The following is a 27,738-nucleotide window of genomic DNA, read 5'->3' as shown; positions in this document are numbered from 1 at the left end:
TAGTCATTTTCTCCTTCCTGAACCATCTGAATCCATTAACCTACCTCAGCCCATTTCATACACTAACTGCAGCTGTGATAGCTCATTTTTGGTATTAGTGGACAATATCCTGTCGCTTTTCCGCTGCATGGTACCTACACCTACACCCACACTACCCCTTCCCCCCCTTCTTTGGCCGATCAGCTGCAATCTCTGCAAGATTTACAAATCACAGTTTAGTGACTACTTGCCTCGCATGGAACCACAAGCAAGCAGATACTAAAAAAGTACACGGTTTTTGAGACTTGACACCAAACTTGCCTAATGGAAGAGTTGAGTCAAGTAGTGCAGGTATCATGCAGTGAAAATGCATGATGAGTAAGTCTGATATGAATCAACTGTGCTTTTTTATTTATCTATCTTTCCATATTATATACAAAATTACCAAAATTACCACCCCAACTCATCTCAATCTCCCCAACTTCCCAACTATTAAACAGAGCACTATCATTCCAGAGAACACAGTTTACTGCTCCACAGCTCACCTCTAAAGCCTAAGCTAATAAGAAGGCTAATACGTATTGAAAACTCTAACATTATTAAGCGTGGTCACAACCCAGATAACGTTCCCATGGGGGGGCCTGTATGGATATTCCAACTTGGAACCTGAAAAGCCAATGAGCCAGGAGCACCAGGAGGTGTTAAACATGGGCCCTATTTCAGTTGTACACTGCATATCAGGCCTAGAGGATAAGGAGGGCTGTAGTGATGAGGCCCAACACAAGAAAGGTGGCTGGGAAAAAGTTGTAAATAATTCTATTAATTCATATTCATTCATTCATTTTCCATCTGTTATTGTGTTTTTTTTTTATCCAACTTGAGCTCAGCTGCATTTGTTTCAGTCTCTTCAGTCCAGTACTTTATTAGTACAGCCATACTTAGCTAGTGTTGTCTCATCAGTGCTGATTCACCATCTCCATCCTCTAATAGCTTTCAGAAGCACATCGCAGCAGTTGGCCTAGTGAGCGCCACTTTGCCTCTCAAATGAAGCAGAGAGTTCCACTTCACCCTAATGGGAGGGTAATAACAGAAGAAATTTCTGAAGCATGCGGTGGCATTAATTACCAAAACTAAAGGCCCTTGTCCTGTCAGACACAGAGTGTTCCTCCAAACAAAGGCATATTTACATGACAAAACACCCTCGCTTCTGTTTCACGATTACTGTATTCTATTATTATTATCGGAGAAACCCAAACAAGACACTAGCGGAGTGCTTTGTTTTCTCCTTGTTTTGGGCTGATTTTGATGGCCGGGGGCAGTTTCTGGGGCTGCACAGTGGGGTTTTCCTCCACTTAAGAAACGGGCATAGAGGACTGCGTTGTGCTGAGCTGGTAATTTGTGAACCCCATCAGCTCTCATTACTGAACTGAACTGCCAAGCCAAGGGAGAGCTCTCGTCTCCCACTGACCTTTTGATAGCATTCCCAGAACCGTCAAAAAACGTTTTAAAAACATTAATGCAGGTCTCCTTTGAGTTGCCTCCTCCTGCACACTTTTCTGAACAGGTGTGCCTCCAATTTTCCAGTGTTATTATATCAAGTATTCCGAGGGGCTTATTGGATATTCCCTGTTTTTTTTCAGTCTCAAATGAAATGTGATGGAGAAACCAGTTGCCTGACCGCTCATCCTCCTGTTTGAAATGAACACTTTTATTTTCAAAGCTCGGGATCAAACTGTTCAGCTCTTCAAACATTTAAGAGTATTTTCCTGACCTCGGAAACACAGACACATGCGTTATATGCCCTGGTTTCCCATAGACTGCATCTACGAATGGTTTCCATTAATAGACTTTTATTTTTTTGAGGGGTTGGGGGTGGTTGTGATCTCACCTCCTACCTGCGGTTGTCTACAGGAACTACACTGCAGTTCTATGGCTGCTCCCGTGGATCTAACACTTAATTACAGCACGGAAAGCTCTCACTGAGTCAGGTCTTGTCAAGAGGAGTGATTAATACTGCTGACAACAACTAAGCTGGAAGCCAACTCTGTAACACGAGCATGTGGAGACCCAATTGTGATTCGAACTAAGGTAGCAAATTAATATAAACCACCGCTATCAATCAGCCATTCATTAGCTTGCAGTGCTGACAAGTGTTTTGAAGTGTTTTAGACTATAAGTGAGAACACTGCTTCTTTTCTAGAAAGTAATATTATACTCCAAAGCCCTTGGAGGTTTTTCTTTCACTCCTACACGAGTGCCGTGATCTTTGGCAGCGCTGCCTGTTTCAGCAGGATAGAAAGGTGTGATCTATTGACTTTCCCTGCCAGGAACAACCTTAGGATTTACTATATGGCCAAAAAGATCCAGACCTTCTAAAGAGTGAATTCAGCTTCTTTAAAGTGCAGGCAATGCTGGCACACGGCTTCCATAATCTCTATAGAAAAGTATTGAGTGTGGAATGCAAATGTCTGGAGAAGCTGCACATGAACCAAAGGTCACTGTGTGTCAATGCCAAGCATTAGATAGAGGGGTAAAAGCAAGAGTTAGACCAAATTTTCACGAACCAAAATTATTATGTAAAAAGATAAACAATTCATACCAATTTATTTTAATTTAATAAGATGTGCCAGGTAGCTACACTGAGAAGCAATGGTTTTCTGACCTTCATAAATCAAGATCAGAATAAGGAACATCATAGACAGACATCATACACATCACATCATCATTTAGGCTATAAATGCATATAACGGTTAGAAAAAGAGGCAAAGTAAATGAAAACCTGTGCGTTCATTATTCAGCCAAATGTTAAATTTTGTTTGGTTTCAGTCCGAAAATTTCATTTTGGGCCATTCCTACTAAAATATCCATATAACACCAGGCAAGGGGCTGTGAAACAGTGGAACAGCATTCTCTAAATTAAGCCCCTTCTAATATTCCTGGAAAGAGCTGCAGTGAGGCTTGTGATCCAGAACTAATTATCTAACACCAGTACCTGACCTCACTAATGTTCTTGTGGAATTAAAAAGGGTCACAGCAGCCAAATTGAAAATTGTAACCATTGCTTCTCACCATCTGTTGTAAAACGGTTGTAAAACTGTTGTAAACCCTAAACAGATTTAAAGTCTAGGAAAATCTCCATTGATAATGTATCTTTTTTCAGAAAACTACAATTGCTTTGGGGTGAATTTTGGGGGCCGGCTGTTTAAATGTAACTTTTTTTCTGCAGTCATCAAACAATACATATTCACACATGCACCCACTCACACACACACACACACACACACACACACACACACAAATGATTACAGTTTCCTGAGAGTCTGTTGCACAGCTGTGTTTTTTAGACCTTCTGCTTACTGTACCTTGGAAAACCTTTTTTAGTATAGCTTGTTAAAAGATAACCACAAAACTAATCACTGAAAATAAAGCTCTGGAAAAAAAATAAGAGACCACTTTAGTTTCTGAATCTGTTTATCTGAATTTGCTATTTATAGGTTTATGTTTGAGTAAAATGAACATTGTTGTTTTATTCAAGAAACTACAGACATTTTTTCTAAATTCCAAATAAAAATAGTGTCATTTACAGCGTTTATTTGCAGAAAATGAGAAATGGCTGAAATAACAAAAAAGATGCAGAGCTTTCAGACCTCAAATAATGCAAAGAATACAGGTTCATATTCAGTTCAGAAATCAATATTTGGTGGAATAACCCTGGTTTTTAATCACAGTTTGTTTTCATGCATCTTGGCATGTTCTCCTCCACTAGTCTTACACACTGCTTTTGGATTATTTTATGCCACTCCTGGTGCAAACATTCAATTGCAGTTCAGCTTGTGATCATCCGTATTCCTCTTGATTATATTCCAGAGGTTTTTAATTTGGTAAAATCAAAGAAATGTATCATTTCTAAGTGTTCTCTTATTTTTTTTTTCAGAGCTGTAATAATAAAGAATGAACTGTACACTGAGAAAGTACTGTAGAATGAGCAGTACATTTTACAGTAAAAAAGTCTTCATGCATTTCATATATTTATGACTAGCTAAGAACAAATATTGGTAAGAAAATTGTAATTACACAATTGTAATGATGTTTCAGTAACAAAATGTATTTGCACCATATAATCAGCCAAATCATCTGGCATGGTCAGTTTGTTTTTTTGTTTGTTTTTTTGAGAAGTTATTTAACAGCTTTGGTAGTTTACTTAAACTCTTACATCTGTTTTATACAGGTATATAAATGGAGGGAAAACTCGGGGTGCATCCAAAAACCCTTAAAGTTACTGCTTTTTCTACTGATTTTCCGATGACTTGATAAATGTTTTTGTGACGCCATCTTGCAGCTTGTCCAAATACTGGAGGAAAAGAAAGCTGCTTAATATTCACTGTTATTTTACGCACTGTTGTGTAAGCAAAAGTCCTCTCTTTTTCTAGTGATTGTGACGTTTGTATCTGAGCATATTATACTACTTCTTTTGTTTGTTTATTATTTCTGTAGTTGTAATCTAAATCAACAGATCTGACTCATGTAAATATAAGCGGCAATCCAGACTGTTGAGTTGTTGGTGCTGTTTTCTGTGTAAACAGGACAAATGACATGGCAAATGCCATTAGATCACCTACCCTTCATTCTGTTTCCCTTGCTAAACTAGCTGATGATATATACTCTAGGTGGGTATTTAGCAGATGAAAAAAAACACACACGCATGAGCAAAAAAAATAAACCATCTGTTGTGAATCCGGCTAGGGGAACTCATATTTGGCCAGGTGGGTAATATATGACTCCAGGGCACTCTGATTGTCAAGGTTCTGGTCAGATTTCTAGCCGTGTCCAAGACTGTTCAGCAATTCAAAGGGAATTTACGGCCTGTCCTACAATTCTAGCGCTTTGCCATATGGTGGCTGAGGATGCTGAGTAGAGAAGAAGAGACGGTGCGGTAGCTGAGGGGTGGGCAGGCTTTACATCGCTCTCCCTCTATCTCTACTTCTACTAAGATGAAGATGTATACTGTTACTTCCGCGAGACAAGCCAAAAGATGGTTTCTATGAGACGTTGCCAAACGAGAGCACTTCAAGGAGCTCTCCAGGAGACCCTGCAGATAACAGGCAGAAAACGAAAAAGAACGAGAGGAAGAAAACTTTATGAGGGACGAGAACACTTGACCAAAAATAGTCCCTGAGGAATGTTGTTTTAGCTGAATATATCTTTTACCTTTTCTCGTACCCAAAATAAGGAAGCTAATCCCAGAAACAGACTCCACTTCTGATCATTTCTTCAGCCAGAAGAAAGTTCAAGTGAGTACAAGTGTAGAACGTGAAGAAGAAAAACTCTAAAATCTACCTTTTCACTTTGCGAAACTGATGTAATCCCCCGTGCCCTGTGACTCTTAAGCTTGCCAACTGTGTGCCCACAAGGAAGTTGGAAACAATTTGCGGGGTTCATTTGATTCCACTCATTTTCATATGACATTTTAATCGTAATTAGTGAAGGCCATACAATGGAGTGGCCGCTGTGCAAAAACTCCAGGGAAAATTATGCCACTGTGGGCACTAAATGTCATGCAGGGATCAGGAAAGCAGAATTCCATTAAAACCTTTGCATTAAAATAGTCCTTGTTGACGTTAATGATGACAGGTTCCCCAGCTGACATACTTGAAGGTGTCGAACAGTGCCAGGCTTCATTTGTACCCTTTGACGCCATCGCAGGTTCCAATTCCGTTCCAGTCGCCCGAGTCGAGTCTAATTTGGCCTACGGAGTATGCATGCTTCCATTCAGAGAGAGGAGGGAAAAAAATTGTTTCTATGCTGATGAATAATGGAATGAGCTATACTCATCAACATGCTAACGATCGGATCCTGCTACCCCCTCCTCTCCCGTATTCTTATGAAAATCGCATTAACCAATCAATCTTTGCCTCGCACCGAGCCTCCATGGTGACTCACAATCGTGCAAATGGCCAAAGTATTAGTGTTCATGAAGCGGAAGAGAACATTGCTCCTACTGGAGTGAAAAAGGGATCTCCAAGATGTAACCATGGGTTTGTGTTCAAATACTTTAGAGCAATTACTGAAAATCGCACATGCGTCATTTCATTCACATCGCTGAGAGAGGTCATACCTTCTCATTATTTGAATTGGAGTTTTAAGCAGGACCTGGGTAATACATGCCATTCGTATCAATTGTAACTATGCTTTTATCCTTTATTGTGGTTATTTAAGAATTTGCGTCAGTACAAGCACTTTGTTTGTGATTCATAATCACCCTTCTGTGGTCGTCCTCTTTAATTTACTGGCAGGGAATGAGAATGCACTCTCAGGGTGGACACTTACATCACATGCTTATCATTTTTTTTTATAAAGGAGGACGTTTGCAACCGGCTTGGCTTTTGCTGAAGCAGTTTGGGGCAGCCCAAAATTTTCTCATGATTCTCTAAGCAGGAACATGCTTTAGGGCCAGGACTCGTCTCCCTGGTCCAGGACGAGCCGTGAACTCACAGAAGGGAAAATCAGGGCAGACCCACCAGTGAACTTGTAGACTGTAATGAAAAGGCAGGACCCATGAACAATGAACAGCACATCTGTCAGCAGATCATTGACTCTCATGGCCATGGGTCACTTTCTTTCTCTCTCTCTTTCACTCTCTTTCTCTCTTTAAAGGTCTGTAAAAGTGTGAACTGTCCAGGCCAGGCAGGTCTCCTGGACAGATGTTCTGCCTCTCTCTAGTGGGCAGTGTTGAGTCTCCAGTCCTGCAGAGTCCATAAAGGATTCCCCACCTCTCTAAATCTGCCTTGACATTCCCTGTACGAGCACATGTTTATATAGTTAATTTGGGATCCGGAGGTTAAGGTCACAGGACACAGCGACCATCTCTGCTGCTTGTTCATGCTGTTAGTCTTGTTGATTTATTAGGAAAAGGTTATTGGGCTTCAAAATCCTGTACGATTGCAGCATGATTATGATAAAAGTAATAACTTTATTTATTTAGCACTTTTATACATAACATTAAGCTCAAAGTGTTTCACAACAACAGGAGTACAAGCAATAATCAACAATAAAAGCATCGAAAAAAAAATTAAGTAGATTAAAAACATGAAATAGGTATAATGTAATAGAAAAAAAGTTACATGTATTTTAAAAAGCTATTTCTATAAAAATCAGTTTTAATACATAGATTTTAAGTTGATTTTGAAAGCTGGTAATGATAGGTTCCTGACGAATGTCTATAATATGCAGAATTTTGGTGAATACTGGATGGATTTATGAAGCTGCTAACTCATTAAGAGCTTTTAAAAACAGTAACGCCACTTTGCTCCAACTTATTCTACCTTACACTGCCTTTCTCTACCTCACTCCGCTTCACTCTACCTCACTCTATCTCAACCTGCCTTGCTCAACCTCACATTACCACACTCTGCTTCTCTCTACCTCACTCCACCTTGCTCTTCCTCACTCTGTTTCACTCTACCTCACTCCCCCTTACTCTGCCTTGCTCTGTCTTGTTCTACCTCACTGTGCTTCTCTCTACCCCACACTGCCTCTCTCTACCTCCCTCTATTTCCCCCTACCTCACTCTACTTCATTCTGCATCACTATACTTCACTCTATCTCAACCTGCCTTGCTCTACCTTGTTCTACCTCACATTACCACACTCTGCTTTCCTCTACCTCACTCCACCTTGCTGTACCTCATTCTACTTTACACGGCCTTGCTCTACCTTGTTCTACTTCACACTACCTCTCTCTGCCTTTTTCTACCTCACTCTACCTCCCTCTGCGTCAGTGGCGGATGCTGGTCTTTCAAAGAGGGGAAGCTCAATTTTGGCCTATATCTTAACATATGTAGTTTTATTTATATGTAAATTCTACTCTCCCTGAGATTTTTTTTTGTAAACAAAAGGCATTATTTTTAAGTTTTCACTACACAACAAAAAGGTACCCATTCTTTACATTGAACAATTACATAAAAAAGACGCTATGACATGAACAAACATAAAATGATCAGTAAAAAAAAACATTACACAAAATCTTTAAAGTTGGTAAAGGAAAAAATACAGGTAAATTTATTTCCTTTTTGGACAGTTTTAATTTCCTTAAATAATCCCTTTATTAATTTAAATTATTTAAATTATTTTTAATAATAACACAATACTTACTACTGGCCCCTGTTAATTTATGTCCTGAGAGTTTCATCAAGAGGAATGGCCATCAGTACATTTTATTTGTTACAGCACTTCCAGTCAGCCAGCTCACTTTATCATACCAGAACAGCTGAAATACCTGTTACTTTTCCCCACCTTTTACACCAAATTAATCTGAGCAGTTGATCTGCCCTGCTGTTTAACTCTTAAGTTTTTCTTTGTACGGAAGACTATCAAATGGCTTCTCCAAAACGGATTTTTACACTAAAAGATCGCTGATTCGCTCATTTCCCTGTCAATCAAAAAGGGACTCCGCCTCAGACAGATCATCCAATCATCATGCAGAAGCTGAGCGTCCGGGCCGGCCGAGGCCAGCCCACTGCTCCATAGACCCCCAGAGACACTGAGCGTCCGATGGGCGGGACAAAGTCCAGCATTTATCCAATGACTCGTCTCGTTTCGCCGCGCGCTTTGCTCCGCTATTGAAGTCTGTGCACTGTTTAAAGCAGCGCTGTGAAGCTGCGGGAATGAGTGAGAGGAAAGCCGCGGCGTTACCAGTGATAAGAAGCTGATTCTGAACTAAGTTCAGCGCGGTGTAGCGCATATTTAATCAGCGACATGTACACACAACAGTATATATTTAATCACTTATTTTTTTACATTTTAGGGGAAGCTGAGCTTCCCTTGCAGTCTTAGAGCAATCGCCACTGCTCTGCATCCATCTACCTCACTCCACATCCCACTGCCTTGCTCTATCTTGTTCTACCTCACATTACCACACTCTGCTTCTCTCTACCTCACTCCACCTTGCTATACCTCACTCTACTTCACACTCCCTTGCTCTACCTTGTTCTATTTCACACTACCTCTCTCTGCCTTTTTCTACCTCACTCTACCTCCCTCTGCATCCCTGTACCTCACTCCACATCCCACTGCCTTGCTCAGTCTTGTTGTATCTTACTCTACTTCGCTCTACCTTACTCCACCTTGCTATTCCTTACTCTGTTTCACCCTACATCACTCCAACTCACTCTGCCTTGCTCTATCTTGTTCTACCATCACTCTACCTCCCTCTGCTTCACTCTACATTACTCTACCTTGCTCTATTTCACTCTACCTCACTCTGTCTTACACTACCTCACTTTGCTCTACCTTACTTTCAAATTGTTCTTCCTCACTCTGTTTCACTCTCACTCCACCTCAATCTGCCTTGCTATACCTTGTTATACCTCACTCTGCTTCACTACACCTCACTCTACCTCACTCCACCTTACTCTGCCTTGCTCTACCTTGTTCTACCTCACTCTGCTTCACTTTACCTCACTCTACCTCTCTCTTTCTCACTCTGCCTTGCTCTACCTTGTTCTACCTCACTCTGCTTCACTTTACCTAACTCTACCTCTCTCTTTCTCACTCTGCCTTGCACTACCTTGTTCTACCTCTCTCTGTCTCCCTCTACCTCCCTCTGCTTCACTCTACCTCATGCGGCCTCTCCCTACTTTCTTTCTGTTTCCCCTTACCTCACTCTACCTCGCTCTGCCTCACTCTCATTCTACCTAATGCTGCCTTACTCTGTCCACAGCCTAGTTATATCAAGTGAGCCCAGTCTGCAGTGTGAAGAGCTCCCTCTCTTCCTGATAATATATTATTAATATATTTGCTGTAATTCACAGTGTTATTGCAGTTCTATGATTTATCTTACAGCCCTAGTTAAGACACCACAATTTTTTTGTTTACAGTGCACCTACACTCACCCAGGACAAAACATCCCAGCCGCCAACAGGCTCCGTACAGTGATGGACAGTTTATCTGGCAAACCTCTCAGCAAAGAACTAACATTTACAAGCAGCAAATCTGTTTTCCCCCAGCCTTTCCTTCACTCTCACATGTCCCTCCACAGCCTCTCTATCTCTCCTGTCCTCTCTATCTTTTCACACAGCCATTCATCCACTTTTCCAGCCCTGTGTTTTGAGGCTGGCTGATTTAAACCCAAACAAAAGTCTGCTAGTGCCACTCAGGGTTATGTTTATCATATCGCACCACTGTTTCTAGCTCACATGTCAGAATGGTGCAACATTTCTGCATCTTGCCTCTGTGGGCAGGACCCGGCTTCAGGCTAGCAGAGCTCACGGGTCAGTTCTCGTGGACGTGTGCACGCTTACGCACGACCAGGCAACCTTTTTGTTTTGAGCACATTTTAGACAGAATAAAAGATAAGGCGTGTGTCTTACTAGGGAACACTCCCTACAGTTTAGTTTTACTTGGCACTGTTTTTTATTGCTTTCTACCACTTCTTAATGTTTTAGAGCGGATTTGGTTTATGTAGTGTTGGCAGATCAAGACTGAACCAGAGTCTGTTCATGCAGTTATTTTTACAGTTATAAAACAAAGTAACAGTTAATTTGCTGGAACATAATATACTAGTGCATTGTAAAAATATATGTATATATATATATATATATATATATATATATATATATATATATATATATATATATATATATATATATATATATATGTATATTATGATATGATGATTATGGCTTACAGCCAATGAAAACCCAAAAATCAGTGTCTCAAAAACTATAACACAGTGGATCAACACCAGCAGATGATATGTCTCTCCAAATCATCACTGATTATAGAAACTTCACACTAGACCTCAAGCAGTTTGGACTGTGTGTCTCTCCACTCTTCCTCCAGACTCTGCTTCCTTGATTTACAAATGAAATGTAAAATTTACTGATGATCAGTGATGGTTTAGAGAGACATGTTCATCTGCTGGTGTTGATCCATTGTGTTTTATTATTAAGTCTAAAGTCAGTGCAGTTTTGTTTTCCCACAAAATCTGACAGCACTTCATGCTTCTCTCTGCTGAGAACTTTTATAGAGATGCAGATTTCATTTTCCAGCAGGACTTGGCACACTGTCCACACTGCTAAAAGTACCGATTGGATGGTTTGGTTTTATATAGTATTCTAATTTTCTGAGACACTGATTTTTTGGGTTTTTATTGAGTGTAAGCCATAATTATCATCTACAAATGTTTAAGCTGACTAATCTAGGCAACCAGCAAGACCAAGATGGTTGACTAGTATGACCAGAAGGATTAAGCTGTTTTACCACACTGTAAACCTGTGTCCTTTTTATCCAAACCCAGCATTGCGCCAAAAGGTTCCACTTATGTCATCTGTCTATAGAACATTTCCTCAAACGCACTGTGTAATGTCTACATAGTCTTGGGCAAAGATCTAAGACAGGTTTTGCAGTTACCTGAAGGTATTTTGTTCTCTCTTTCTTCCACTGTTATCCAACTCTGTAACTTTGTGAAACCATTTGTAAAATAGTTTTATTTACAAATGAGCTCCTCTTCACTGGTGGCACTGTTTTGTGAAATACACACAATCTGTCTGCTATGTACATGTCAGAGCCCTCAAAATTCCACCAATAAAGCGTGGAGCTACTTTGAGCTTGTTAATTTCTAGCTTCTTATAAGCCTGTTGGGAGCATCGGCTGTATTTCAGAATTCTTGGGGAGAATAGAGGTTGGCTATTAGACAAAGGTTCGTTCTTGTTTTCATGTTTCATTATACCCCAAGTACATTTTGTGAAATGTTACTTTGATAACAGTTTTCTCTAATAGTTTGCATCGTACAGCTGTATATTTATTATGTATGCCTGAACATACTTTGCATGAGCGTGTGCGACCTGCGGCAGCTAACTGCACAACTTTAGTTATAAATGTGCTGAGCACAGCGCAAGCAATGGCAAAAACTTTACACTGCCATAAACTCGACAAGCAATCTGTTAAAGCCTGTAATCATGCTAATATGAAACTCATGGCACTCGGTGCTCTAACCTCACTCAACAGGCCAGACATGGTTTTCATTCAGGAGCAGCTCTGTAAGTTGTAGTATTTTATTTATTAATGATTTGTTTGGATGCTTCTGTGTATTTTCAACAGGATCAGTCATTCATACATCCTGGTAGTGTCTAGATCAGAGCAGATACTTTTCCGTTCTATATTAAATACTGAAAGGAATATTATGTTGTTGTTTTTTCTCATATTTTACCATTTGTATAGATAAAAGTGGGTTGTAAGGAGTCACTTGTCTGTTCACATAGATAATTCTACTCAAGTGCTGCTGGTTATGATCATTACTCTTTACTGCACTGTACAACTCTAATTAATAATGCCTACAATGACACACTCCCACTATACATGGGGAACTGTGGATCGAGGAATGTTAAATGCTCACATAACATCAGAAATGTCCCATCCATCTGTACTCACTATCAGACCTCACTCCATCTCCCATAACTTATGTCACCTTGCCATGAGCATGCTGATCAGTGTTCAAACTCAATCACAAGACAGCATATAACGTAATTCTATTCCAGTGTAAGAGGAGATTTTTTTACACTGCTGGGTTAACATGACCTGGGAACACCGATTAGAATGAAATATTGATATTATGACTTTTTGACTTTTTGTATTTTTGTAAAAGATTGCAAAAAGTTTCTCATGTTCAGATCAGCACAGGGAAAATGAGTGATACGCTCTGGAAGGTGTTCATTTAAAGCCAAATAGCCAAGCTGTTAGATATTTTGGTAAAATCCATAGTTCTTCAACTGCTGCCTTAATATTACACCATGGATAACTAAAAGCATATACAATGAGAAAAAATATGTTTTTTCTTTATTAACATAAAAGTACATATAAAACACATATACATGTTCTCCTATTTAATTTGATTGCCATGTTTTAAGTCAGTTGTTTCAGTATAGTTTATCAAAATGCACTTTAAAGTGTGCTTTGGTACAGATAAGGAAGTACATCTTATTTAAAGTGTATTATTATTAAAGTATACATTGTATATTTGTATTTTATGTGATTTCACTCCCATACTGAAGCATAATTCATACTAAAGTAAAATTACATTAAATTGACGCCTGAAATGAAATTAATTGATTTGTCACCATGTTTGGCAATAAAGAACTTTATTGTTTTAATGAAATTTGGTGACCTTGTGGGTGTGGCTTATGTTTGTGCAGCCTTGATGAGTAAAACTTGCACATTTTCATTTGGCTCCTTGCATTGTCTATTTGAACACAGGGTGTTTTGTATGTGTTAAGGTATGTAATAATTTGCAATACCAAAATAATATACTTAGTTTAGTGTACTTTTTTTTTTTTTGCAGGGGTGCTATTAATTGATTACTGTGAGCATTAATAATGTGATTCTATTTCCCTTATTCCCAGTCATCAATTGTGGGTTTGTCTATTGTTTGTCTATTGATTCATATTGTTTATGAATATGAAAGAATTCATAACATTACTTAATCAAAATTAACCAGAGGGTTTAATTATAGCAACAGTGAAAGTTCTCTATTGGTTGTTTGTCTCGTTAGAATGGGAATATAAGCCCATTTTTTGATATAGTCTAATTAATTACCATTCTATGCTTTTTGAAAAATAAAACAGGGATAGCTTGTCAGTCTTATCCAGTGCTGTCCTGCAAGATATATTGAATAAATGTGATGTACTGTGCTGGTGCCAGAGATTCAAAACAGGTTTAAACAGCTGTACATATTGCACTTATTATTTATCAATCGATGCTGCTCATGCATGACAAGGCAGAGGTTGGAAAACTGTGATTCTACGAAAATCATCTGACAGCAGAGCGCCGTTTGGCGTCAGATGAGTAAATTCCACGGAGTATCACTCATTTTCTTCTGCGCTGGTATCAAGATGAGAAACAACATTTTGTAACCTTTTGCGAACTGTTGCAGTGTGTGAACGATGAAGGATCTTTTCTTCGGCTGCAGTCTCTTCCAGGCATTCCTCTCCCTGGGTCTCAGTCTGGAGCTTAGCTCGTAACGCCTGTGTGAGGGATTAGAACCCGGGTCTCAGACACTGAAGTAATGTGCTAACCCAATCCTTTTGGGTAATGAAAAATGCAGCTTTGAAATTTGTGCCTTATTAATACCATAATCTTATTTTGACGGCCCTCGCGTTGTAAAGTGATAGCTGACCAGGAAATGAAAAGGACTGTGACCAGCTCACGTTTTTTTAGCCGATGACGGTGTCGCAGCACCTGCGGATGACGAGGAATGGAGCAAGTGGTTGTGCTGTTTTGATTGCTCTCACTTCTGCAGAAAGAAAAATGAACCGTACTTGGTTACAAAACGTTTAATAATACGCTTTAATTAGTTAGAGCTTCATTGAAAGCACATGAAATGGCCTGAGAATTAGAGTCCGGGGAACTCATGCGTGTTGTTTTTTTTGTATCCCATTGTACAATGATTCAAAATTAGCTTTTAAAAGGTTTCTATTGGGCACTTAAACCATGGGTGATTGATGAAACGCATAGAACACCCCCTCTTTTTCACCATGAAGCGGAGATTTGTTCTTCTTCTATTACACTGTCTGTTTCTTCTATGTATTACAGTAATCGCCGAGCCCCCAGAAGGAGGATCAATGTATTTTGGATCCCATTTCTCAAATAAACGTTGCCGCGTGTGGGTTACAGGTGTGTTGAGTTTGTGTTGGAACGGGTTTTAAGGATAACATTGGAGTCATCATGCTTGTGGAGTGTAGCTATCCACTTTAATTTATAAAGACGAGAATGAATCTCTCTCTCAGTCTCTCTCTCTCTCTCTCTCTCTCCTATGCTCTCTTTCTCAGTCTCTATTCCCAGCTAGCAAGCTCAGCTTGTCGCTGTTTTACCATTGCATCTTGGCAGTATAAATGTTTTTCTAAGGCTCTTAAAAATAACAAATGAATTATAATCAAACAATAGGGACATAATTTAACATGTGTGCTTGTGATTGTGCGTAATTGAGGTCTCCCTTCCTTCCCGTCTCTCTCCCTCTCTCCTCTCTCTCTCTCTCTCTTTCTCTCTCTCTCTCAGTCTCTGTTCCCTCTACTTCACCCTGTCACTCTTTAAAAGTTGTGCCTCAGCTATGTAAATGTTTTTTTCTGAGCTTTAAAAACAAGTAATTAAATAAAACAATAGGGACATAATTTAGAGTGTGTGCTTGTAATTGTGTGCATTAACACAATCTCTCTCTTTCTCTCTCTCTCTCTCTCTCTCTCTCTCTTTTTCTCTCTCTCTCTTTCTCCGTAGGAGATTTAGCACAGGGCCAGGGTCAGGTGCTGACGTCCCACCGTTGTTGAGTCTCTCTCTCTCAAGACTCAGCTCCTGCCAACTATATCGGGTCCACCTGATAGCAGTGCATCCAGCTCAGAGGTAGTGGCCAAGTGTGTGTGCGTATTTGTGTGTGTGTGTGTGTGTGTGTGTGTGTGTGTGTGTGTGTGTGCGTGCATATCTCACGACCGAAGCTTTTCACACGCATCCAGCTGTCCTGCACTCTGTCGCAGGAGAGAGAGAGCAGTGCAGGAGACGGCAGGAGGCAGAAAGAATGTTATAATAATGGAAACACTTGAATGTAGTTTTATCATTCCTAATGAGCAGCTTGTCTCAGGTGGAACCCTCAGAGTATAAAGTATTTTCTAATGACTCTGTGTCACGTCAGTCAATCAGATTCTCATTTGTACATGCGTGAGATGTGCAGTACGTGTGCAACCTGCGAGTCTAATTAGGGTCCCTCTTGACCGCCAGTGGGTGTGTGAGAAAGGTCCAGTATCCCAGCGTCTGGTTAGAGCCTCTATTACATGCCTGTTCACATCCTAAAAAGGTAGTATCTGAACATCTGTGTAGGTCTACATGAACACTGGCTGGACTGTGTATTCTATATCAGACCTAGGTAATTAAATGTATAATTAAAGGGATAATTACTCTATTACAGTATGTAATACATGTTTTCTAATGTACTGTCCTTTTCAAGGTTGATGATATCATGTTGAGATCATTCCAAAACTGGAGAAGTTACCTGATAAATCTGATAAATCATGTGATTACTTAATGAAGAAAAGGAAAAAGCTATTTTATAGCTTTTTGTGTGTGTTTTTTGTCAGTAATTTATTTACTAACAAATGCTGTGACAAATCAGATTTACAGCTTTACATCTGGGTCTGGGCGTATTTTCAGCAAGCCAAAAGTAACAGTAGCATTTATTATATGTCATTTATAAGAATATTTATTACAATAAGTTGCTAAACTGGACCAATTCAAATAGTTAATTAGAATAGATTAAATTCAGGAAAAATATAGAGATTTTGCAAAGCAATTTATTGGCAAAGTTTAAGGTTAATGCACAATTCTGTAAATCCAATTGCTCATTTAATGATATGAAATATGTCATACAAAATATATGCTATAACATATGAGTGAGATTTAGAAGTTAAAAATGTAATACAGCATTAATACAGTAAAAATAGAGTATTAGTTTATTTAAAAATGTAGCTAATATTTTACATAATAGTCTATATTTAAAAATTGTGTGTAGTCTACAGTGTTGTGCGTGAACGAGTACAAAAGAACACGCTCATTTTTTTGTGAACGTTGAACTGAACGCAACACATTTTCTAATAAAGAACTTGAACGTGAATTAGTTCACATTATGTGTCATGAACTGCAGACATCCCTGTAAACGAACGTTGGCTAGAGAGCGCGGATCGCGAGGGCGAGAGAGAGAGAGAGAGAGAGCGCGATGGCAAGAGAGAGAGAGAGCGCGATGGCAAGAGAGAGCAAGAGAGAGAGAGAGTGCGGAGCGCGAGGGAGAGAGAGAGATAGAGCGAGAGAGCGCGCGCGCGCGAGAGAGAACGCGGAGCGCGAGAGCAAGAGAGAGAGAGCAAGAGAGAGAGAGAGTGCGGAGCGCGAGGGCGAGAGAGAGAGAGAGAGAGAGAGAGAGAGAGAGAGAGAGAGAGAGACCAATGACGGGAGTGAGAGAAAGCGCTGCAATTAAAAAAAATGGCTAGTGGAAGTGATGCACGCAGACAGACACCGATTCTCCTTATGAACATTTTCATCACCTGGTAAGAAACCCACAATTGCAGTGTAATGAGAAAATGTCTACAATGAGCAGTTTTAAAGAAGGTATAGTGATTTCTAGCTTGTAGTGTGAAAAAAAAGTATTTATTTGAATATCTCACCAAAAAAGTCAAATGAACTGAACTTTGAACTAGTTCAGAATTAAAATTGTGAACTTTGAATTTGAACTTTGAGCATGTATGAACTGTGAACTGGCACAACACTGGTAGTATAAGGGTTAATCCCTGTCTGGGAAACTGAACTTTAATCTATTTAGTTTACATTTAGCAGTGTTCAGAATTAGATGTATAGTGCATCTCAACTAGTACTGCATAAAGTGGTGGTAGATCAAAACACTGGTAACAAACTTGCCTTTTTAAACTCTGCAGTTAATCACGAAAGTCTCTTCTGTATAAACAGGATGTTTGATAATAATCAGTAAGATCACTATTTAATTTATTAAGGTCTGTCTGTCTGTCTGTCGTATTAGTCATATTTTATCAAAAAGGTTTTCAGTAAAACAGTTTCTCTTGGCTTTATCTCTCATGCTTCTTTTTTCTGTTCGGACTGAGTCTAGACTGAACAATTTAAGTGTAATCTATTAATGGGTTATTACAACAAACATTAAGTCTTATTATTTTGTAAATTTTTGTAAACCTTTTAAATACAAGCATTTTACATTTAAGCTAGGCTGGGATTTGCAACTGGTTACACAGAATGACCTGAATCATTATCACCTACCTTCAAGTTTAACATTTTAGAGATTGCATTTCTTTGGGGAATTGGTATTTTAACGGCGCAGCACAGACCTGCATGTTCACGCTGTAAAGGTGTGCAAGCAGCTCGTTTACGGGAACAACAATGTCATTTAATTTTTTTAATGCGGTTTAATGTTGATAAAATATTGTGTATGTGCACTGTGGCACGTCCATGTGTGTGTAACGATTTATCAGTCAGTGTCACTCCTGTGTTTTCCAAACCACCACCCCCATCAGTGTAGATATAATCCTATACTCCACTGCTATTTTAACAGTGCAGGTACAAGGCCTGAAAATACTTTTCATTTCCTGGACTGTTGCAATCAATAAGCATCGCGACACGCCTTGCACAGGGTAAAAGATAGGACCCTGAGACTTAATGCTTAATACCTTTGCAGTCAGTGATGTTCTATGAAGATTATACAGTACAAGTGCTGTGAATACAATGACAAAACCTGAGCCAGATATGAGTATAACATAAAGTAGCTAAAATCACTGAATTATATAAACATTTTGTGTATTTGTGATTATTTAGCACATTTACAGTTTTTTTATGTAATACTGAGAGCATAGGCAGTGTTTTATTGTAAGAAATAGGACTTTATAGGGAGTTTGGGCTCAACGTAATTCAGATGACTCCTTAAAAGTGACTTCGAGTCAACAAAACAAAAGCAAGTTGTAAAGTTAAAAAAAAACATAAATAAAACCAACAAAGAAGAGACAGATATAGTTTGCAGCTCTTTATGGGTATTCATATTAGTGACGCTCAAGTGTTTACACAATTGGGAGAATTTGTACCATACATAGAGTATACCTATTTTAATTCAGATTAAAGCTGAACCACCCAAAAATGCTGAAGCACTGCCAGACCCACTGTAACTTGCTGAAGGACAAGCACTGGCAATTATGTGTTCAATGAAGAATCCCATTGATAAAACAGACAAACTCAGCACTTTTATGGATAAATAAATTCCTCTGTTCAGATCATTCTGGAATGCTTCCTCTGAGAACAGCATTCTACACTTTTACGGGAAGTGTTCTCTCTGAGTGCGTCAAACCCAGAAACAAAGTGGCTGTGGGCCGAATACAGTCTGACACTTTGTTAGTGTTGATGTCAAATAAAAAAAAATGTATCTCTCTGTTTAGCTGTTATCTTTTGGATACATTTTTGGTATACAAAATACATTTTTAATGAAATAGAGTAAAAAAAAATACAACATACCATTAAAGCATTTAAAAACATATTAACATTTGATTTTTATCTAATCAATATTGAAGGATGGAGGTAATATAGCTAGAAAAATAAATGTCTTTAAAAATTACTTATACAACTAATATAAATGCAAATACTTTAGGAGGAAAAGTGAGGACACCCCACATTTAGTATTACTTAAAGCAGCACTAGGTAGGATTTCCTTGATTTTTTATCTTTTTAAAGAAGTAAAATTACAGCTTGAAACTCACTGCAGCGCTGCATTGAGGTGTAATAGGAGGAATAGCGGTGCTCTCGAGTCTGTTCCGGAGCTCCTCTGAGCTCAAACCAGACTCTGTAAGTTTTCCCAGGCGGCCGCGACCAACGCTCGCGAGAACTGCGACCTGCTTTCCGACCTTTAGTTCTAACAGTTCTACAAGGACTACTGGTTCATTCTTTACAAACTAACGTTCAGACACTCTGGCAGAAGCTGGAAAGAGACCGAATATGTCTGTGAAAGCCAGAAAACGAGAAAGAGAAACTAATCAGCCTGAAACATTTATTATACTCTACAACTGTAGGGGGAGCCGACGAGTACCAAATCTCAATCCTACCTAGTGGAGCTTTAAAGAAAAAAAGATTAGATAAAATTAGAATGTGGTTCAGCACTTGAGCTGCATAACTTGCATTTGGTTTTGCTATAGTTTGGTTTGATTTATATTGTTAAAGTGAATGTATGTATCACCATGGCCTGATCCAAAGACAGAGGTCTTCAGAAAGAAAAGTATACATGCAGTTGAGTCTTGGAAGGGAATTTAAAGTTTTCTCTAAACAATTTAGAAATCATTTTTTCCCAAATCGGAAATCAGTTCTCCAGTAAAAGCAGGATAAACTCTTTTTTAATACCTACAATACCAGAAGAAACAATGAATAAGCAGATGGCCCAATTCTCTTTTTTATCCATATAGTGAATACCTATCTTTATAAAGAACTGCATTTTTAATATGGTCCCTTATTGTTCAACACGATGATGTACAACAATAATTTAATTAATGTAACAAGCAGATTTATGCACAGATTGGGTGGTTTTGCAAAGGCTACTGCACCATTATTTCTAATAATATTTATTGTACGGTGTCTGCAGCATAGTGTAACATTTCTTGGTGCAGAATGTAAAATTGTTAAGCAGTGGCAGTCTTCATCTATCTCAGACTGTAAAGAATATGCTAAACTGGCTGTAATATTGATGAATCACTTTAAAATTGATCATTTTTCATGTTTCTCTTTTTTCCTGTGCCAGAAGAAGTCGAGGTGGAAGGAAAGGAGCTTTGCAGAGCTGTTAGTTTTGACCATGGTCCAGGCCAGTGGTGGGTGGTTGATGTCAGAGGTACGTAGCACTGAAGATGGATTAAGTGCTTTGATGAATGGGTGGTGTCACACAGTGTTTTCTTGGAGAAATCATTTTGTATGGGAACTTCTGGAAGCACAGCCAACCTTATCACTGTCGTGATCAGACACAGCCTCTCATCCTCTGGTGCTGCAGGATTAGCAGGCTGGAAAAGTAGGTCTTAATGTGCACCTTTTTCTTAGAACTCAGTTGTCTTATGGGTATGTGTGTGTGTGTGTGTGTGTGTGTGTGTGTGTGTGTGTGTGTGTGTGTGTGTGTGTGTGTGTGTGTGTGTGAGAGAGAGATTTTGGAAAGATCATCCTGGTTGCAGCATGGAATAGAGCTTTCTCACACCAGCTTTAAGCCTATCAGAGTATATATCAATGCTTTATTTTCAGTATTCAATCGGTGGTGTGTCCCAGAACATCTGCACATTTTTTCCCTGTGTTGTTTCGGTACCACTTTGAAATAAGAATACCTTTATAAAGTGTTTATAAATGGTTTACAAAAAGTTTATTAATGGTTACTAATTAGGTTGTAAATGCCTTAAAATGATTAATAATCAGTTATAACACATATGTAGAAAGGGCAACAATGACCTGTTGTTTGACAAATAGTGAACCCACAGCCATCTATATTGTTAAACTTCAGATCTTATCAGATACTCAATTCAGCTTCTTCATCTCCATATTCTCCATCAGTCAACATCAGTTTAACCATTTAACGCCCAAGTTTAATCATTCCACCACTAACTCTTTTAGTCATTTATAAACAATAGGTCATTGTTGCCCTTTCTACATATGTGTTATAACTGATTATTAATGATTTATAAGGCATTAACAGCTTAATTAGTAACATTAATAAACTAATTGTTAACCATTTATAAACCCTTTATAAAAGTAGTCTTATTTGAAAGTGGTACCATTTTTTCTCCTGTGTTGTTAGAGTTAAGCCCAGGTTAAACTATGCTTTTTTTGCCTTGATTTTGGCCTGGATTCTCAGTCTGGATAAGTCTGTGCTAGTTGGCTCTAGTGTGCAGTTTTTGTGTCAGTCGGAGTCTACAGTTAGAGGGTTCTCTATTTGCAATTCAGACCTTTTTTAAATATGTTTTAAATCTGTTGGCTGTCTTTACATATGACTCATATTGTGTATGGGTGCATTCACGAGTTAAGAATAGGCTTGTGATTATCTTCCGTAGTTACAGTAATAGGCCAACAGTTATAATTGTGTTGTACCTGTTATTAGATAATAATATGCTGACTACTGTAGGTTGTGCAACCCTAATTGACACTGACAAAAAAAACTTTGTTTTTCACTTTGTTCATTTTAAACCTTTTTAAATTGACTTTTTGTTCGGGCTCCGGGTGGTACAGCAGACTAAGGCATTGCCACTATGATCGGGAGATTGCTGATTCAATTCCTGTTCATGCAGCTTGCCATCAGCTGCCAGAGCCCTGAGAGAGCACAATTGGTCTTACTCTCTCTGGGTTGGTAGATGGTGCTCTCTTGGCACATCACTCCTAGGTTGATGTTGATCAGCACAAGGCATCCTTGAACTGATGTATCAGAACCGAGTCGCTGCGTTTTCCTCCGAGTGCTCTGTGATGCTACTCGGCAATGCTGCATCAGCAGCAGTTCAAAAAGAGACGTTGACTGACTTTACATGTGTCACTTTACCCTTATTGTATTGAGATAAATTTGGAAAAACGGGAGAAAATTTGAAATACAAAAAATTATATAAATTGAGGGAAGTGTAAACAAGTTATGAAGTAAGTCCCATATATCGTCAATTTCCAAATCCAGTCCCAAGTCAATGTGGGCAAGTCTCAGTCAGCTCTCCAGTCTTGGTATCTAGTCCTAGTTAAGTCCAAATGTAACACAATTTCAATATTTAACACCAATTGAGTCCTCGATTAGTAGTATACATTTCTTATATTGATCATAAATATTTTTTTGCCGTTTTAATTTATTTTATTAGGTACTTTTGAAATTAGATCAGTTTGTGGTTGGAAACTTCATTGCTTAAATGATGCCTCAGTACCGCACTCCCCTTTTTATTATTATATTAAATTAAAACCAAAATCATAATACACAAATTGATAACCGTGAGCCCTGCACCATGAACAACACGCCATGCTTTGTAGTAGCAATTATTTTGGTAACACTTTACTTGGATGGTCCATTTTATGGCCTTGTTGATGCTCAACTGACATTCAACTAACACTGAACCTATAGAACCTAACTGTACACCTAACCCTAACCTTAACCCTTAATCATCCATAAAATCGAACCCTACACTTAACCCTAACCATAACCTTAACCTAAACTTAAAATCTAACCCTAAACCCAATCTTAAAATATTAAGATAAGCGTTTGGATTAGAGTTGAATGTAGTTCTATTCAATAGAATCATTTACTTTCACTTTTTAGTTCATTTGCATTTAATAGACATGTAGTTGAATGTTAGTTGAATCTCAGTTGAGCATCAAAGAGGCCATCAAATGGACCATCCAAGTAAAGTGTTACGTTATTTGGTAAAAAAAAAAAAGGGTTATCAAGACTTTTAGTGTCTTAAATCCCAACTCTGATTCCAAGTCCAAATTAGTGGGGGTGAGTTCACATGTCTGTTTTTACTGGACCACTGTGGCTTTGATTTGATTCTGTTTTAACCAAATCTATTACATTTTACTACAGTCTGACTACATTTGCTCTCCAAAACATTTAGTTTTATAGAGTTAAAGAATACATTTAATCAATAAATAGCAGCACAGCAGTACGTTTGCTAATTCCACAAAACTCTTAACTTCTTAATGAGTGTATCTCCCATGGGCAGATGCCAAATTCAAAATACAAGCTGCCCTAATTGATTATTACTGAGTGGACTATGGCTGAGGTGGTGTTGTGTGCACAGGCTTGCAGAGGCCATGTTTCCCATCCAGAATCCATTAGCACCCCTGTTGTGTAAATACAGTTAAGGTAGCATCCAGAGCCGTTCTGTGCGTTTACAGAGCACTGAGGAGATTAGTAATCTTTCTTCCCTGCCTTGGGGAGTTGAAACAACACCTTGCGCAACCATACTCTCAGCTCACAACACACACACACACACACACACCCACCCACTCGCACTTCCACCCGCACATACATAACCACACACACAAGCCGTGTTCTGAAGATCTAAAGGTGCTCACTATTGCAGATGCTGGGCTTTTTTTTATCAGTCGTAATAATGACCAAACCATGTTTTAATTTTATGTTTTTATCGTAAGAACAGGATTGTAGCTGGATGTAAATGTAAATTAGTGCAGAAAACCAGTTGTGCATCAACTCGTAAGTATAGTTTTTAGTGTAATATGCAGTTTAATGTACTGCCGTGGAGAGAAAACCTCCTGAGCAAGAACAGGAACTGTCAAAACTAATGAAGGGTGGTTTTCCTCACAAATTGTTACTGTAACTTTTTTAGTATGCTGAGCAGATATACAGTAAAAGGATAGAGTGTGTGTGTGTGTGTGTGTGTACTTCAAATGAATGGCCGTTCTGTGGTCTCCCGCCCCCACAGAGCCTTCCTCCTCAAAGGGAACTCCTGCATGTGGTTTGCCTTGGCCTTTGATCGCCTGCTACTGGAGTATTATCATCTGTCAGCCATTCTGGTGTCCCCCTCTGTCATTAGCTTAAGACAGCTCTATTTTTAAACGGGCACTTTGAAACATTGCCTCATGCCATCTTAAGCTGGGCACTTTATTATTATTATCATTATTACTTTTAATCTAGCGAACGTAAGGTCTCATGACACATGGGTGTGTGTGTGTGTGTGTGTGTGTGTGTGTGTGTGTGTGTGTGTGTGTGTGTGCGGTTTTAAAGGAAGTGGACCAGCCGTCCAGTCCCAAAGCTCACAAAACCACCGCTGGCACACTGAAAAAAAACAGAGAATGAACACGCACACACACACACACATGCACGCTATATTGCCTTATTTTGTTATTGTGTCACATTAGGTAGTATATGGTATTAAGTTGTGCACCACTACTTGAAATCCATATAATACGATGGATTGGGTTCTTCAAGTGTTTCTTTGTGTGTGTGATGCCATAAAAGAAACCACTTTTATATAATAGATGTTTATAGATTAAGTATGTGAGTGTTAGAAACCTTTTAATGTCTAAAGAACCTTACTTTAACTTAATGTAAAATGTCTTTACCAATGTAAATATCCTTAATTTAATAACTTAATAATGTTTCAATAATATTTCTACGCTTTTCTAACTGGCCTTATCCTTGGCTTTTTTTTAGCTAAAGTATCAAAGCTGCATGTATCAGAAAGAGACATGTGCAACTCTCCACCCTCCTAGGATTGAGGGCATTGCTAGGAACAAGTGAGTTCATATGAACAGTGGCAATATACAGGGGTTGGACAATGAAACTGAAACACCTGGTTTTAGACCACAATAATTTATTGTCTCGACGGACAATTCTGGTGGAAACAGGAGAGTTGAGGTGCACATTGAATTCTGCCGTGATTTGGGCAGCTTTTTTGGATACAATCCGGGTTAGCACCCGAACATCCCTTTCAGACAGCTTCCTCTTGCGTCCACAGTTAATCCTGTTGGATGTGCTCTTACCCTGCTAATTGAACCTTCACACTCTGGTCTTACTGGTGCAATGTGCAATTAATGAAAATTGACCACCAGGCTGCTCCAATTTAGTGTTTCAGTTTCATTGTCCAACCCCTGTATATAATTAGGTGTAAAGACCTGAGCAACTTTGACACGTTCCAAACGGTCATGGCCAGTTGACTGGATGAGATAATCTCAGAAATGGCAAGGCTTTCAGGTTCCTTTCAGCAGTAGTGAGGACCCACCCACTGTGGGTGAGGGAGGAATAAACCACAAACCAGTGGCATGGTTTAGGTTACCTGAGGTTGGGCACCTGATGTATGATGACAATAAAGACCTGTCCTGGCCAGACTTACAGAAGAGCTAATAGGGCTTTGTATTTATGGCACACAGCGCATTACTCCTTGCCACAAATGGTATGGCATTGCCAAAGAACAGTCAGGGGTATCCATGCTGACTATTGTCCACCTTTAGAAGTGCCTGAGCAGACAGACAAGCTCATGAACTAGATCTTGAAACAACAGAAGAAGCATATCTGGCCCAGAGATTCCCCGATAGAGCCAGCATGCACCATGAAAAGTTCTGGTAAATATTAGGTTGAGAAGCATTGGAATATGGATTTGACAATTATCTCAAATATACCCCTTCATGGCAAGGACATTCTTCAACAGTCGTGACCTCTTTCAGCAAGTCATTGTGCCTTACCACACTGAGCACATTCTTCAGGAATGGTTTGAGGACACAGAGTTCAAGGTGTTGCCCTGTCCTCCAAATTCCCCAGTTCTGCTGGGATGTGCTGGAACAACAAGTCCTTGCAACTTCACCTCACAACCTACAGGACTGTAGAGGACCACAGAAAGCACCTTCACCTTCAGAGTCTTGAGCCTTGATAGGCTCACTGTTATAGTACTTTATTTTATTTGTAATGTAAATGTAAAAGTGAAAACATTCAGATTTTACCCCATTAAAAAAAACTGCAGCAAATAAAACAGAAAGCAAACACAAAACAAAAATAATAATAAGACTGGGGTAGCTAAAATAACATAGACGAGATCAAAAAATAAACCAAACTAAGAAACAAGAAGCTGAATAACTTAAAATATTACTGCAAACTAAAACAAACTTGACACGCAAACACGGCATGGTAGAACACAAAAGACTCCACAAGAAACACTAAAAACAAAGGAGCTTAAATACACTAGGAGGGTGAGGAACACCTGGGCCAGGAAACAAGGGGGCGGCGTTACAAACAAGATACAAGGTGACAACCCTAATGGCTAGGGCGGGGCTAGGGCGGAGACAGGGCAGAGCACATGGAGTAGGAAAACAAAACAAAGCCATGTGCTCCCAGGAAAACAGCAACAAACAGAAGAGCAGGACAGGAACAATGCAAGAAAAAATGCAAGACATAAAGGGCTAAAGGTGTGACACCATGTGTATAATAGCTAGAATCTTTAAGTACACAGTAAATTCAGCAGTGTTAAATCAATACTGTTAGTGTTAAATGAACACAGAGAATTTACTGTGTATGAAAAGGTTTTAAATTATTATTATCTTTATACTAAAAGAAGCTTTCAAATGTTTTTAAACATTCATACTTGCTAAAAGAACACTTTGTAGCACCTCTCTTTTTTAAGAGAGTAAGGTTAAGGTTAGGGTTTTGTTTTCCTTGGCTACAGTATTACAGAAGTCAATGTAAATCAATGTCGTAGGAAAACTAAAAATGTGTGTTTGTCTGCGTGTAAGGGTATGGGTGTATCCATCCCTATGAAAAGCATATATTGCGTTTTTCAGTGTGCAGAAGCTGCAGGGCTGCAGGGCTGGTCCACTTCCTCTAAAACCACCATGTTTTCACTCTGCATGCAACATTCTTCCAATACAGTCATCATCTGGTTCTGTGTGCAGATAATCACGCCAACTTAACATGCTAACTATCATCCTGTTTTACTCTCACCTCCTCAAAGCTGGTTTAGGGCTATTTTCTTAAGTGGGCACCAAGGTTATTTTTATTTTGGAGAGAGTGAAGTTCCCGTCCCATGCTCTCATTCAGAGGGGCCTAATTAATGAGTTCATATAAAGTTTATAGTCTGTGACTTCTGAAACCATTCTGTTTACTAGTTACGAGGACAAAAACACAGTCGTGTGGAAAGATTAGAACACCTTGCAACAACTGTAGGCACTTTTAACCCTTTTAACCCTAAGTGAACCATTTAACAGATGTAAAAAGTTTGCTGCAGAACTCTGTCCTTTACTTTAACTCATCAGGGTCCTAAGCATCACATACTAAACATCCTAAGAGCATCATGACAGGACAGATTATTAATGTATGTTCGTTCTTCTTACTTTATTTTCAGAATGTAGGAGAGCTGGGGATAGTGCTAGTGCTAGAGATAAAACTAAATACTTTTAAAAGTGTATTTTAGCCTCTAATGGACATACCTGTTAAGTTTTGGATTTAAAAATAAGGGAAAGCGGGGGCTTCCCCACACTGACTGATTGGCTGTTTCTTCTGAAAGGCGGGACTTTCTCCTTGAACCGGCACCACGATTGGTTAAGAGACACAGAGCGGTCAGTGCCCTGTCTCCTCAATAATAAAGTTTTTTTAAGTTTTAATATAATACGGGAAATTTGTGGGAAAATACTAATACGGGAGGACGGCGGGAAAGAGGAGTAAAATACGGTAGTTTCCCGGCCGAAACGGGAGACTTAACAGGTATGCTAATGGATCAGCTTCAAACATTTA

At 39.1% G+C, this 27,738-nt stretch overlaps 1 protein-coding gene across 2 annotated transcripts in view; it reads left to right on the top strand.

Moving 5' to 3' along the window:
• sugct (succinyl-CoA:glutarate-CoA transferase) overlaps positions 1-27,738 on the top strand; it is a 224,727-nt gene that overhangs the window by 128,289 nt on the left and 68,700 nt on the right. For both annotated transcript variants that reach the window (XM_049480151.1, XM_049480153.1), the window contains one exon: positions 20,299-20,385. In XM_049480151.1, the coding sequence (XP_049336108.1) occupies positions 20,299-20,385 (87 nt within the window). Of the gene's footprint in view, positions 1-20,298; positions 20,386-27,738 lie in introns of those variants that run through there.

Source organism: Astyanax mexicanus, chromosome 6 (assembly GCF_023375975.1).
Source record: "Astyanax mexicanus isolate ESR-SI-001 chromosome 6, AstMex3_surface, whole genome shotgun sequence".
In the NCBI taxonomy this organism is placed as follows: domain Eukaryota; kingdom Metazoa; phylum Chordata; class Actinopteri; order Characiformes; family Acestrorhamphidae; genus Astyanax; species Astyanax mexicanus.
The sequence above is the reverse complement of the archived record's forward strand: the minus strand, read 5'-3'. Positions and strand labels throughout refer to the sequence as shown.